Source organism: Phoxinus phoxinus, assembly GCF_949152265.1.
Source record: "Phoxinus phoxinus genome assembly, chromosome: 25".
Classification (NCBI taxonomy): Eukaryota; Metazoa; Chordata; class Actinopteri; order Cypriniformes; family Leuciscidae; genus Phoxinus; species Phoxinus phoxinus.
This window is the reverse complement of record NC_136900.1, coordinates 25,923,384-25,938,185: the sequence shown is the minus strand read 5'-3', so window position 1 is coordinate 25,938,185 and position 14,802 is coordinate 25,923,384. Positions and strand designations below refer to the sequence as shown.

The 14,802-nt window shown below is 49.6% G+C and overlaps 1 protein-coding gene across 1 annotated transcript in view; it reads right to left on the bottom strand.

The window, feature by feature from the left end:
* Positions 1-5: 5 nt before the first annotated feature.
* Positions 6-14,802, bottom strand: part of pus7 (pseudouridine synthase 7) — a gene marked incomplete at its 3' end in the record, with an annotated part of 17,472 nt that continues 2,675 nt past the window's right edge. The window contains exons 4-10 of the mRNA XM_079604406.1: positions 11,461-11,574; positions 8,895-9,039; positions 2,354-2,465; positions 2,197-2,274; positions 1,992-2,120; positions 697-822; positions 6-102 (exon numbers count right to left, since the gene is read on the bottom strand). Coding sequence (XP_079460532.1) covers positions 6-102; positions 697-822; positions 1,992-2,120; positions 2,197-2,274; positions 2,354-2,465; positions 8,895-9,039; positions 11,461-11,574 — 801 coding nt within the window. The remainder of the gene's footprint in view (positions 103-696; positions 823-1,991; positions 2,121-2,196; positions 2,275-2,353; positions 2,466-8,894; positions 9,040-11,460; positions 11,575-14,802) is intronic.

The window sequence follows — 14,802 nt, the reverse complement described above, 5'->3', positions numbered from 1 at the left end:
AGAAAGAGAGAGAGAGAGAGAGAGACAGAGAGAGACTGACCTCCAGGACGAGGCTTCAGGATCAGATCCATCACTTCCTTCCAGTTGTTCTGCAGTATAGCCCTATAAACCAGAGCCAACAGTTATGGCGCTTTTCCATTACCAGTACCAGCTCGACTCGACTCGACTCAGCTCGCGTTTCGCTCCGTTTTCCATTGCATAGTACTTCCACAATAGTACCTGGTGGTCGTCATAGCGACGCGACACACACCCGCTACCCACACACACAGGACAATGGAGGAAATCGAGTGTATGCTGTTTTACATAATATTAGTAATGGGTATATCACGCAATCTCAGGCAAAACTATTTAAAAATGCCGGGGTTATTCAGGATACTCCGTCTGGCGCGTGCAATGATGGCGCAGTGAATAGTGACGATTCTCGCTGACCAATCAGCAGTCTCCTGTGTGTCACGTCACGTTTTAGTATCGCCTCAGCTCGCTTAGAACCTCGCCGGAGGTGATACGAAAAAAAGTTCCTGGAAGCAGGTACTGGTACAACTTTTACACAGTGGAAAACCAAACAGAGGCGAGTCGAGTCGAGGTGAGGCGAGGCGAGGCGAGTCGAGCCAAGGCGGTGCAGTGGAAAAGCGCCATTAGATTCAGTGTGTGTGTGTGTGAGTGCGTGTGTGTGTGTGTGTGTGTGCGTGCGTTCACCTGCCGACCCGGTGTGTGGGAACAGCTGTGGTCCCGAAGCGCTGCATGCCGTAGTAATTTATGAAGCCAGTTTCTCTGAGTGATGTCATCGCCTGCTCGACCTGCTCCAGAGAGCCGGAGATATTCCTGTGGAGGAGAGAGAGTTCACACACTCGTAACCTCGCGCCTCCGCCTTCTCGCGCCTCCGCCCTCTCGCGCCTCCTCTCACGCCTCCACCCTCTCGCGCCTCCGCCCTCTCGCGCCACCGCCCTCTCGCGCCTCCGCCCCCTCGCGCCACCGCCCCCTCGCGCCTCCGCCCCCTCACGCCTCCGCCCCCTCACGCCTCCGCCCCCTCACGCCTCCGCCCCCTCACGCCTCCGCCCCCTCACGCCTCCGCCCCCTCTCGCGCCTCCGCCCCCTCGCGCCACCGCCCCCTCGCGCCACCGCCCCCTCGCACCTCCGCCCTCTCACGCCACTGCCCTCACACCCCCGCCCTCACACCCCCGCCCCCACACGCCCCCGCCCCCTCACGCCTCCTCACACGCCACCGCCCCCTCGCGCCTCCGCCCTCTCACGCCTCCGCCCTCTCGCGCCTCCGCCCTCCGCCCTCTCACACCTCCGCCCTCTCTCACGCCTCCGCCCTCTCTCACGCCTCCGCCCTCTCGCGCCTCCGCCCTCTCTCACGCCTCCGCCCTCTCTCACGCCTCCGCCCTCTCGCGCCTCCACCCTCTCTCACGCCTCCGCCCTCTCTCACGCCTCCGCCCTCTCACACCTCCGCCCTCTCTCACGCCTCCGCCCTCTCACGCCTCCGCCCCCTCGCGCCACCGCCCCCTCGCGCCTCCGCCCCCTCGCGCCTCCGCCCCCTCACGCCTCGGCCCCCTCGCGCCTCCGCCCCCTCGCGCCACCGCCCCCTCGCGCCTCCGTCCTCTCGCGCCACCGCCCCCTCGCACCTCCGTCCTCTCACGCCACTGCCCTCACACCCCCGCCCCCACACGCCGCCGCCTCCTCACACGCCACCGCCCCCTCGCGCCTCCGCCCTCTCGCGCCTCCGCCCTCTCGCGCCTCCGCCCTCTCGCGCCTCCGCCCTCTCTCACGCCTCCGCCCTCTCACGCCTCCGCCCTCTCACGCCTCCGCCCTCTCACGCCTCCGCCCTCTCACGCCTCCGCCCTCTCACGCCTCCGCCCTCTCACGCCTCCGCCCTCTCACGCCTCCGCCCTCTCACGCCTCCGCCCTCTCACGCCTCCGCCCTCTCACGCCTCCGCCCTCTCACGCCTCCGCCCTCTCACGCCTCCGCCCTCTCACGCCTATTCTCTCACCTGAGCACCACTGTGAAGTGGTTTCCCTGCAGCTCTCCCAGTTTTAATGGATGTTTCTTGTAGCTGAAGTTTCCCAGCTTCAGGTTCATAAGGCATTTGTTGAGGTGAGATAATCTCTCAGCGCTGATCCTGAGGAGAAACAGAAGAGCAGAATACAGGAGTGTGTCCTGAGCGTTTGCCGGATCTGGCGCTCGGCTTCACTCACTTCAGCACGGCGATCTCCTGCACTGTGATGGCCCTCTTGTCTTTGGTGCCCATGTAGGAGAACATGTTGGGCCTGACCCTGAAACACAGAGAAAGGAGTATGTGTGAGATCACATAAACGCCAGCGTTCACCAGTCGCAGACTCGTCTCACACACACCTGAGGAACTTGGAGAGGAGGTTGATGGCCTCCATGGTGTCCTTGTTCTCCTTATAGAGAACGAAATGGCAGAAACTGCCACGGTTCTTCGGCCACGAATGCTTTCGAGGGGCTTTAGTGGGAGACGGAAAAGAAGAGAGGATAGACACTAAATGAAAAAGTAATGAGGCACAGACTGAACAACATTACAGAGCTTTTATTAACGATTGATTAATATCAATAATCCTGCAGTGAAGATAAATCATGCTGAACAACATCAGTGATAATACTGACTAACTGTGATGATATCTCCAATAAACCAATTATATAATTAAACGCTCTGTCTGGTTTCACGGTCGATATGATGATCAAATCTGAGCGCCGAATCCAGTGTTTGAGTCAAACCGCGTCTCTATAATGCCACGATCATGATCACGCTGTTGTTAGTCACCTCAGTGGCGTCTCTGGGGTTGTGACGAGTCTTGTAAACTGATAAAGGAACGGAAGGAAAGCTTTCCTGGCGCCCGGGATTGGCCTTACCGGAGGCGGGTCTGACCTCTGTCCCGCGAGCGAGATAAGCATTGGGAGAATAAGACAGCGCTACTCAGGATGCGAGTACACACACACAGATGAGAGTTGGCATGCGCAGATGAGTCCGGACCTCACCGTTCCGTTTCCATTCAATTCATTCGGAAGATTCAGATTGTGAAGATAAACGAGATGCAACACACTCCGCTCCGGTTCTCAGGTTTATAACACTGGCAAGTCTAGCAATTCTGTATGAAGTCTTTAACATCATGACTGAGATTAGGCCAATAAGCCAAAGCTTGAATTCTCTTATGGGTCTTAAATCGTCCAAAGTGCCCAGCCAAAGGATCTTCATGAAAAGCTTGAAGGAATGGCTGTCGAGGATTCTTTGGTACGTACACTTGAGAGTTTTATAAGAAGTCTGCATGACTCTGAAGACTATCCTCCAGTATCGTAAATTTTGTTGTTGGGTTAATGATAATTTCTCCTGTTTCTACTATCCTCTGATAGTAAGACTTGATCTCCAAATCCTCTTGCTGAGATTTCCAAATTAACTGATCAGTGAACGGCAGCTCCTGTTTTGTGTCTGGTATTTCAGATACCAGAGTGGAACAAGTGAAGACAGGATTATGGGAATCATCCAACGGAGCTCTGGACAGTGCATCAGGAACTGTGTTGTGCTCTCCTTTTCTGTACTCCACAGTAAAGGTAAATTCTTGAAGCCGCAAAGCCCATCGAATTAGTCGAGTATTAGTTTTTTTTGTCTTAAAAACCCAAACCAAGGAAGAGTGGTCGGTCACCACTGAAAAGAATCTTCCCTCCAAATAATACCTCCATTTTTCCAAGGCCCATTCTACTGCTAAGCATTCTTGCTCTGTAGTAGAGTAGTATGCTCAAATTCCACCCAAGTCAAAGTCTCAAAACGAGCAACATCCCACCAATCTCTTGTGGTTCCATGAAGTACATTTCGAAGGGTAGCCAGTAACTCATCCTCCGAGCAGGCATACTGCCAAAATATCGTAACATTTTTCAAAAAAGAATAAAGGATCGGGACTATCCTCGATTCGCCCAAAACATGGAAACTCAATTTTAATTGGATTTGTTCCGAAATTTCTACCCTTTACTTCACCAACATTCAAAGAGTCATTGGCAGTCAGATTATCCTGTTGAATCTTAGGATAAATACGTTGCAACCTAGAAGACACTACTGGAGTTTCCTTTGCATGGACAGGAGAGGAAATAGTTTGAACTGGGACACTGGCCATAACTGTACTCTGTAAAGGTTTAACATTATCCATGTCCATAGCCAGCTGGTCTAAACGTTGAGTGCACTGATGGAGCTCAGTCTGTAATGGACTTGTTGAACCGGTCTCCGCAATTAAGGTCATAACCTGCTGAGAGCACTGGTTAACACTGGTTTGAATAAGGTCCAATGAAGCAGCCATAGGAGTTAACACACTATTAAGATCCTTCAGAACCTCAGTATGATGATGTTGTAGTCGCCAGTTCAAAAGTTGATTATAGGGCTGTGCGATATGACGATATATATCGGATGGACGATATAAAAAGTCTATCGATTCATATTATGCTCTATTGTTCATATCGTGGTGTCGCAGAAACGTGAATAACATGGCGAGTGAAGGGTGACAGAACCGGGTGTTTCCGAGCAGGACCAGCCAGGACAAACCGAGGAGCTCGTTCCTAAATGAGGGGCTACCTCTGTAGCATGAACATGGTTTGGTTAAATTTCTATATGTTTGGTTGACTATTATATTTTGATAATGAACATGCTGCTATGTCAAGTTAGCAATGCAAGAACGTGTGTGCGTGCCGTGAAGCGTCGGCGCGATCACAGGAACAGGAATCCGTTACTCCGTAATTTATGGTCATACGGATAGAAGCAAGAAATGATTCAAAACTTTAAAGCCGTAAAATACAGAAAACAAGCTCGGTTCCCTTTTCTAACATCTCGGTTTCCTTTTTGTGAACTTTGGACCCTGTTGCATGATCCGAAGCTCAGCAAAATGCTTCCTTTCGTTTTGTTAATCTGTAATTATTTAAGGCAAATAGCCTATATTTCGCATATAGGCCTATATATTAGTTTTATATATTTAGCTTTATTCTGTTTTCTCCGTTCACAGAAGCGCTTTATGTGCGTGATGTGACGTTGTGTGGATCCATGTTCTACACTATCCTGCAATTGTCGCTGGTTTCAAAAAACAAAAAGTTGCATATTACCTGCTATTCATTTTCACTGAAATGTAGGCCTATTTTTTTGACAGTTGGTGACATACAGTATGGAAAACTAACGCCAGCGCATTCCCATTGCGACTTATCAATGATGACTGACAGCTGAGCATGGGCATTTCACTCACGTTGGATAGGCTATGCGTCAATATCACATTTGCTCAGTCTGTACTATTTGAATTTGTGATTGGTTGACTGGCAAATTAAAATAGTTAACAGAACGATAAAATAACGTTGTTAACCGGGTAATGGCCATTTCAAATAAGCGTGTCTGTTCAGAACGATTAAATTAGATTTGGTTTCCGGTTCTGGTTATGCTCCTGTCAAAATTTCGTTTGTTTGTTTTCGTTCATTGAACAGGTTCAGAGCCCTGATTTCTGCTACATTTTAAACATCTTCCATTAAATTTTTACATTTGGTATTTTATATAGCAATATTTTATGTTGGGCCTGTAATCATTTGTTTTTGAAAAGTGTTTTATATTTCGTTCATATTTTATATTTCTACATTCTTAAACATTTGCCCATTTTTTTTTTGAGGATATAATATATATATATATATATATATATATATATATACATACATACATATGTACATATATATAAAAAACATTTTTGAGGATATACTCAATATTTCTATATCAACTATTCTTTTATTTGATATATACTAAAAGTATTTTCCATGTGGTAATTATATATATAAATTATTAATTGATTGAATTTACAGAAAAGGTACTATATCGTGATATATATCGTTATCGGGATATGAGATTTTGGTCGTATCGCCCAGCCCTAGTTGATTAAATTCCTTTCGAATATAATCACACTGTTTCTCTGTGTTTCTCTGTCCCTTGTCGAGCAGAAACATGAGTCACATGTTGAGTTAACGATTGAACAACTTGTTTCAATTCTTCAGTTTGATTTTTAACCAACTCCACAAGAATATTCTGCTGTGCTACACACATGTTCTGGAGCTGAAACTACACACACACACGTTCTGGAGCTGAAACTACACACACACACGTTCTGGAGCTGAAACTACACACACGTTCTGGAGCTGAAACTACACACACACGCACGTTCTGGAGCTGAAACTACACACACACACACGTTCTGGAGCTGAAACTACACACACATGTTCTGGAGCTGAAACTACACACACACGCACGTTCTGGAGCTGAAACTACACACACACACACGTTCTGGAGCTGAAACTACACACACATGTTCTGGAGCTGAAACTACACACACATGTTCTGGAGCTGAAACTACACACACATGTTCTGGAGCTGAAACTACACACACACACGTTCTGGAGCTGAAACTACACACACGTTCTGGAGCTGAAACTACACACATGTTCTGGAGCTGAAACTACACACACGTTCTGGAGCTGAAACTACACACACACACGTTCTGGAGCTGAAACTACACACACACACGTTCTGGAGCTGAAACTACACACACGTTCTGGAGCTGAAACTACACACACACACGTTCTGGAGCTGAAACTACACACACACACGTTCTGGAGCTGAAACTACACACACACACGTTCTGGAGCTGAAACTACACACACACACGTTCTGGAGCTGAAACTACACACACACACGTTCTGGAGCTGAAACTACACACACACGTTCTGGAGCTGAAACTACACACACACGTTCTGGAGCTGAAACTACACACACATGTTCTGGAGCTGAAACTACACACACACACGTTCTGGAGCTGAAACTACACACACATGTTCTGGAGCTGAAACTACACACACATGTTCTGGAGCTGAAACTACACACACATGTTCTGGAGCTGAAACTACACACGTTCTGGAGCTGAAACTACACATGTTCTGGAGCTGAAACTACACACACGTTCTGGAGCTGAAACTACACACACGTTCTGGAGCAGAAACTACACACACACACGTTCTGGAGCTGAAACTACACACACGTTCTGGAGCTGAAACTACACACACACACGTTCTGGAGCTGAAACTACACACACGTTCTGGAGCTGAAACTACACACATGTTCTGGAGCTGAAACTACACACACACGTACGTTATGGAGCTGAAACTACACACACACGTTCTGGAGCTGAAACTACACACATATGTTCTGGAGCTGAAACTACACACATATGTTCTGGAGCTGAAACTACACACACATGTTCTGGAGCTGAAACTACACACATATGTTCTGGAGCTGAAACTACACACACATGTTCTGGAGCTGAAACTACACACACACGCACGTTCTGGAGCTGAAACTACACACACACACACGTTCTGGAGCTGAAACTACACACACATGTTCTGGAGCTGAAACTACACACACATGTTCTGGAGCTGAAACTACACACACATGTTCTGGAGCTGAAACTACACACACACGTTCTGGAGCTGAAACTACACACACACGTTCTGGAGCTGAAACTACACACACACACACGTTCTGGAGCTGAAACTACACACACATGTTCTGGAGCTGAAACTACACACACACGCACGTTCTGGAGCTGAAACTACACACACACACACGTTCTGGAGCTGAAACTACACACACATGTTCTGGAGCTGAAACTACACACACATGTTCTGGAGCTGAAACTACACACACATGTTCTGGAGCTGAAACTACACACACATGTTCTGGAGCTGAAACTACACACACATGTTCTGGAGCTGAAACTACACACACACACGTTCTGGAGCTGAAACTACACACACGTTCTGGAGCTGAAACTACACACACACACGTTCTGGAGCTGAAACTACACACACGTTCTGGAGCTGAAACTACACACATGTTCTGGAGCTGAAACTACACACACGTTCTGGAGCTGAAACTACACACACACACGTTCTGGAGCTGAAACTACACACACACACGTTCTGGAGCTGAAACTACACACACGTTCTGGAGCTGAAACTACACACACACACGTTCTGGAGCTGAAACTACACACACACACGTTCTGGAGCTGAAACTACACACACACACGTTCTGGAGCTGAAACTACACACACACACGTTCTGGAGCTGAAACTACACACACACGTTCTGGAGCTGAAACTACACACACACGTTCTGGAGCTGAAACTACACACACATGTTCTGGAGCTGAAACTACACACACACACGTTCTGGAGCTGAAACTACACACACATGTTCTGGAGCTGAAACTACACACACATGTTCTGGAGCTGAAACTACACACACACATGTTCTGGAGCTGAAACTACACACACGTTCTGGAGCTGAAACTACACATGTTCTGGAGCTGAAACTACACACACGTTCTGGAGCTGAAACTACACACACGTTCTGGAGCAGAAACTACACACACACGTTCTGGAGCTGAAACTACACACACACGTACGTTCTGGAGCTGAAACTACACACACACACGTTCTGGAGCTGAAACTACACACACATGTTCTGGAGCTGAAACTACACACACATGTTCTGGAGCTGAAACTACACACACACGTACGTTATGGAGCTGAAACTACACACACACGTTCTGGAGCTGAAACTACACACATATGTTCTGGAGCTGAAACTACACACATATGTTCTGGAGCTGAAACTACACACACATGTTCTGGAGCTGAAACTACACACATATGTTCTGGAGCTGAAACTACACACACATGTTCTGGAGCTGAAACTACACACATATGTTCTGGAGCTGAAACTACACACACACGTACGTTATGGAGCTGAAACTACACACATATGTTCTGGAGCTGAAACACACACATTTTCTGGAGCGAGTGTGTACCTGCCAGCGCTCTCTGACCCGCTGCATGATACGCCACGATGAACTTCTTGCCCTCACGGTCCTCAGTCTTGGTCTCCAGGCCGGGAAACAGCAGCTTCACAGCTCTGTGCAGGAGAGTGCGCTTCTCCTTCGAGTCCTCCTGCACCTGAAGAATATCAGACAGACATCAGACAGTCTAATGGCGCTTTTCCACTGCATGGTACGGCTCGGTTCGGCTCGGTACGGTTCGTCTCGGCGCGGTACGGTTCGGCTCGCTTCGCTTTTCCACTGCATGGTACGGCTCGGTTCGGTACGGTTCGTCTCGGCGCGGTACGGTTCGGCTCGCTTCGCTTTTCCACAGCATGGTACGGCTCGGTTCGGTACGGTTCGTCTCGGCGCGGTACGGTTCGGCTTGCTTCGCTTTTCCACTGCGTGGTACGACTCGACTCGGTACGGCACGGTTCGGTTTGCTTTGATCGGTTGCTTTTCCACTGCAGTTAGTACCGCTTCAAAGTGGGTGGGACTGATCGTTAATAGTTGTCGCCTCTAATTTGTCCCTACACTGTTTGTAGGTCCAGCGGCAATCAACGAGAGGAACGTCTGCACCTCGTCCACTGACCACGATTCTGCCATTTCTTTTTTGATTTTTTTTAAACTTATTTTGTCAAGTAAATACTCTAAAAACAGGTGCTACTGCGTTGGCTGTTGTCTGGCTATTTAAATATAGCGGGTTTAGTGTCTCGTATCGCAAATACAATGACGCTGAAGTGACTGACCAATCAGTGATCTGCAGTGTTTTCACGTCACGTTTAGTATCGGTACGGTACGCTTGGAACCTCAACAGAGGTGGTCCCATTTAAAGCGAGCCGAAGCGAGCCGTACCGTACCGTACTATGCAGTGGAAATGCGCCATAAGTGAGCCGTACCGAACCGAGCCGTACCGTACCATGCAGTGGAAAAGCACCATAAGCATGAGAGTGCGTGGGGTAACGAGCGTGCGTGGGGTAACGAGCGTGCGTGGTAACGAGCGTGCGGGGTAACGAGCGTGCGGGGTAACGAGAGTGTCGGGTAACGAGAGTGTCGGGTAACGAGCGTGCGGGGTAACGAGAGTGTCGGGTAACGAGCGTGTCGGGTAACGAGCGTGCGGGGTAACGAGAGTGTCGGGTAACGAGAGTGTCGGGTAACGAGCGTGTCGGGTAACGAGCGTGTCGGGTAACGAGCGTGCGGGGTAACGAGAGTGTCGGGTAACGAGAGTGTCGGGTAACGAGCGTGCGGGGTAACGAGAGTGTCGGGTAACGAGCGTGTCGGGTAACGAGCGTGCGGGGTAACGAGAGTGTCGGGTAACGAGAGTGTCGGGTAACGAGCGTGCGTGGGGTAACGAGCGTGCGTGGTAACGAGCGTGCGGGGTAACGAGCGTGCGGGGTAACGAGAGTGTCGGGTAACGAGAGTGTCGGGTAACGAGAGTGTCGGGTAACGAGCGTGCGGGGTAACGAGAGTGTCGGGTAACGAGCGTGCGGGGTAACGAGAGTGTCGGGTAACGAGCGTGCGGGGTAACGAGCGTGTCGGGTAACGAGAGTGTCGGGTAACGAGCGTGTCGGGTAACGAGAGTGTCGGGTAACGAGAGTGTCGGGTAACGAGCGTGCGGGGTAACGAGAGTGTCGGGTAACGAGCGTGCGTGGTAACGAGCGTGCGTGGTAACGAGCGTGCGGGGTAACGAGAGTGTCGGGTAACGAGAGTGTCGGGTAACGAGCGTGCGGGGTAACGAGAGTGTCGGGTAACGAGAGTGTCGGGTAACGAGAGTGTCGGGTAACGAGCGTGCGGGGTAACGAGAGTGTCGGGTAACGAGAGTGTCGGGTAACGAGAGTGTCGGGTAACGAGAGTGTCGGGTAACGAGCGTGCGGGGTAACGAGAGTGTCGGGTAACGAGAGTGTGGGGTAACGAGAGTGTCGTGCGGGGTAACGAGCGTGTCGGGTAACGAGCGTGTCGGGTAACGAGAGTGTCGGGTAACGAGCGTGTGGGGTAACGAGCGTGTGGGGTAACGAGCGTGCGGGGTAACGAGCGTGCGGGGTAACGAGAGTGTGGGGTAACGAGAGTGTCGGGTAACGAGAGTGTGGGGTAACGAGAGTGTCGGGTAACGAGCGTGCGGGGTAACGAGAGTGTCGGGTAACGAGCGTGTGGGGTAACGAGCGTGTGGGGTAACGAGAGTGTGGGGTAACGAGAGTGTGGGGTAACGAGAGTGTGGGGTAACGAGCGTGTCGGGTAACGAGAGTGTGGGGTAACGAGAGTGTGGGGTAACGAGAGTGTGGGGTAACGAGAGTGTGGGGTAACGAGAGTGTCGGGTAACGAGAGTGTCGGGTAACGAGAGTGTCGGGTAACGAGAGTGTCGGGTAACGAGAGTGTCGGGTAACGAGCGTGTGGGGTAACGAGAGTGTGGGGTAACGAGAGTGTCGTGCGGGGTAACGAGCGTGCGGGGTAACGAGAGTGTCGGGTAACAAGAGTGTCGGGTAACGAGCGTGCGGGGTAACGAGAGTGTCGGGTAACGAGCGTGTGGGGTAACGAGCGTGTGGGGTAATAAGGTAATGTGTACCTCGATGGCCACGGTTCCCTCTTTGTTCTTGAAGAGCTGGAGCTCCGTCAGCTTCTGCTTCTGCTCCTCTGTCAGAGTCTGACACTCGGCCGAACTGAGATCCGGAGAGGGTTCCTTCGTCACACAGATAAAACACGCTTACCTCGAGACACGTTGCTTACAGGGTAGATGCTAGCGTTTATTACTGCTAGACATATGATATGACATCATCTACACTGAAAACAGCTTCAGACCTACTGGAGGAGTCTAGGGTTCAGTGCTCAATCCAACCAACGAACCCTGAACCTGATCCAGAATCTGATCTAGAACCTGAACACAGATAGAACCTGAACCAGATCTAGAACCTGATCCAGAACCTGAACCAGATCTAGAACCTGATCCAGAATCTGACCCTGAACCAGATCTAGAACCAGATCTAGAATCTGATCCTGAACCTGATCTTGAACCAGATCCAGAATCTGATCTAGAACCTGATCCAGAATCTGATCTTGAACCAGATCTAGAACCTGATCCTGAACCTGATCCAGAACCAGATCTAGAATCTGATCTTGAACCTGATCCAGATCCAGAATCTGAACATGATCTTGAATCAGATTGATGACGCTGCGTGTGCTTTATAAACAACCGTATTCTGCTTGCTTCTAATTCCTGTCTCACACACACACACAAACCTTCTGAAAAATAGTCTTTCATACAGTTCTGAAAAGTTGAAACGAATTGGACATCGCGGGCTTCATTGCACTACTAGATCATGGCACTAGATATGCGCTGTGAAATACTTGCGCTTTGCTTGATGTTACTCTAGTAGTGCGCGGTCTCGCCTGCCGGTATTTTCCTTACAAATGCTCTACAAAGGCATCATATGTCTTTTGGAATGCAGTTGGCTTACATATTAAAAATAAAAATCATGGACAGAAGCTGCTTTCAATTTAAAATACTCACGTCCGCTTTGTGAAGAGCGCTCTCACATGCGGCTGTGAGCGACTCTGTCTACGTGGTTAAATGTACTTGCATCTCAAAATGCGTTTATGACGCGAAATTAATGTAAACAGTCAGTTATGTCTAAAAGCCACACCGTGGACTTAGTGACCTAAAGAGTTGACGCATACGAGTTATTTTAAATGATTCCTCAGGCCAATATACAGCGCTTGACACTATTAATGCTCCGAGCGGGGCTGCCCTCTTGAAATACCGCCTGTGTAAGTTTGGAGAAGACGGACCGTCGTTGGCCAGGTCATGTGACCTGGAGAACGTGTCGCTTTACGGCCGTCCATTTGTTAAGTGGATGTCTTCTAGACTTTTGCGACAGTGCTGCGGCGCTTGTGGCCTCTGGGGGCGCTAGACGTGAAAGTTCCGCGGTGTGGTTTTAAGTTATTAAGCAGACAGGACAAACCACATCTTATATTTCAAAAGAAATCTGTGCATTAGTGTGAAGCAGCTTATCGTATCTAAACTGAGAAAGAAACATCACTTAATCACAGCTCGAGTGGACAACATTCAGACTCTTTAAATACTGAAAGCACTCTTTGTTTATTGCTTGTAATGTTTTTCCCCCGCTTCGTTATTGATAGCTTTTATGTTTTGAAGCTATTCGTTTATGTAGCCTATTTAAAATTCTTAACATGTAATTGTATTAATTTCGTTTTTTAATGTGTAATTATTTTTAAAAGTAGCCTACTTAAAATACATATGCAATTAAATATTTAAGTTTTATTAATAAGATTCATTCATAAATAAAAAAAGTTGATCGGCTCATGAGGTGCCTAAAGATTCCCATCCATATTTTACAATGATTTATTGCTTGTGTTTGTTGAATAATATAAAAGATAAAGAGCTTAAAAAATAATCGCATATTAAATCGCAATATTGGTCAAAATAATCGCAATTCGATTATTTTCCAAAATCGCTCAGCCCTAATCTGTGCAGTGTGGCCTACAGGGCAAACAGGGACGCTGCATCCTTATGTCTCCTTTCTACAGCACCTGGAGGCCCCAGGCAACTATGCAAAGATCCTTTTTATAGATTATAGCTCTGCTTTTAATACAATCCTACCCAGAAAAGTTTTTCTGAAACTTCAACAAATGGGGGTCCATAATTCCTTATGTTACTGGATCTTGGATTTTCTGATGCAGAGAACACAAGTGGTCAAAATAGGTAATAACATCTCCAATGTCAAGCACAATAACACTGGAGCCCACCAGGGGTGTGTCTTGTCACCTCTTTTATATTCGCTATACACAAATTAATGCACATCACACACGGACTGTTAAAATGTTTAAATTTGCAGATGATACAACTGTAGTGGGGCTCATTACTGGGGATGATGATGTTGCCTATAGACAAGAGGTCCTCTCATTGATTGAATGGTGTTCCAACCACAACTTAAGAGTTAAATGTCTCCAAAACTAAGGAGCTAGTGGTTGACTTCCGCAGAAGGGGGAAGTCGTCCCAGCCCTTGCACATCAATGGGGAGGTGGTGGAGCGGGTGGACCGTTTAGGTACAACAATATCATCATCTTTAAAATGGGATAACATAACCAACATTACCAAAAAAAGCCCATCAGAGGCGTTTTTTCCTTCCCCCGCTGAGGACATGTGGAGTAGCCTGGAATGTTGCAGTTCTACCGAGCTGCCATCCAGAGTGTCCTTCCTCACTCTATTACTGTCCGGTATGGCAACTCTGGATGAACTGACCCTGTCCCGACCCTGTCCCGTCCCGACCCTATCCCGTCCCGACCCTGTCCTGTCCCGACCCTGTCCTGTCCCGACCCTGTCCCGTCCCGACCCTGTCCCGTCCCGACCCTGTCCCGTCCCGACCCTGTCCTGTCCCGACCCTGTCCCGTCCCGACCCTGTCCCGTCCCGACCCTGTCCTGTCCCGACCCTGTCCTGTCCCGACCCTGTCCCGTCCCGACCCTGTCCTGTCCTGTCCCGACCCTGTCCCGTCCCGACCCTGTCCCGTCCCTGTCCCGACCCTGTCCCGACCCTGTCCCGACCCTGTCCTGTCCCGACCCTGTCCCGACCCTGTCCTGTCCCTGTCCCGACCCTGTCCTGTCCCTGTCCCGACCCTGTCCTGTCCCGTCCCTGTCCTGTCCCTGTCCCGACCCTGTCCCGACCCTGTCCTGACCCTGTCCTGTCCTGTCCCGACCCTGTCCCGACCCTGTCCTGTCCCTGTCCCGACCCTGTCCTGTCCCGACCCTGTCCTGTCCCTGTCCCGACCCTGTCCTGTCCTGTCCCGACCCTGTCCCGACCCTGTCCCGACCCTGTCCTGTCCTGTCCCGACCCTGTCCTGTCCCGACCCTGTCCTGTCCCGACCCTGTCCCGTCCCTGTCCCTGTCCCGACC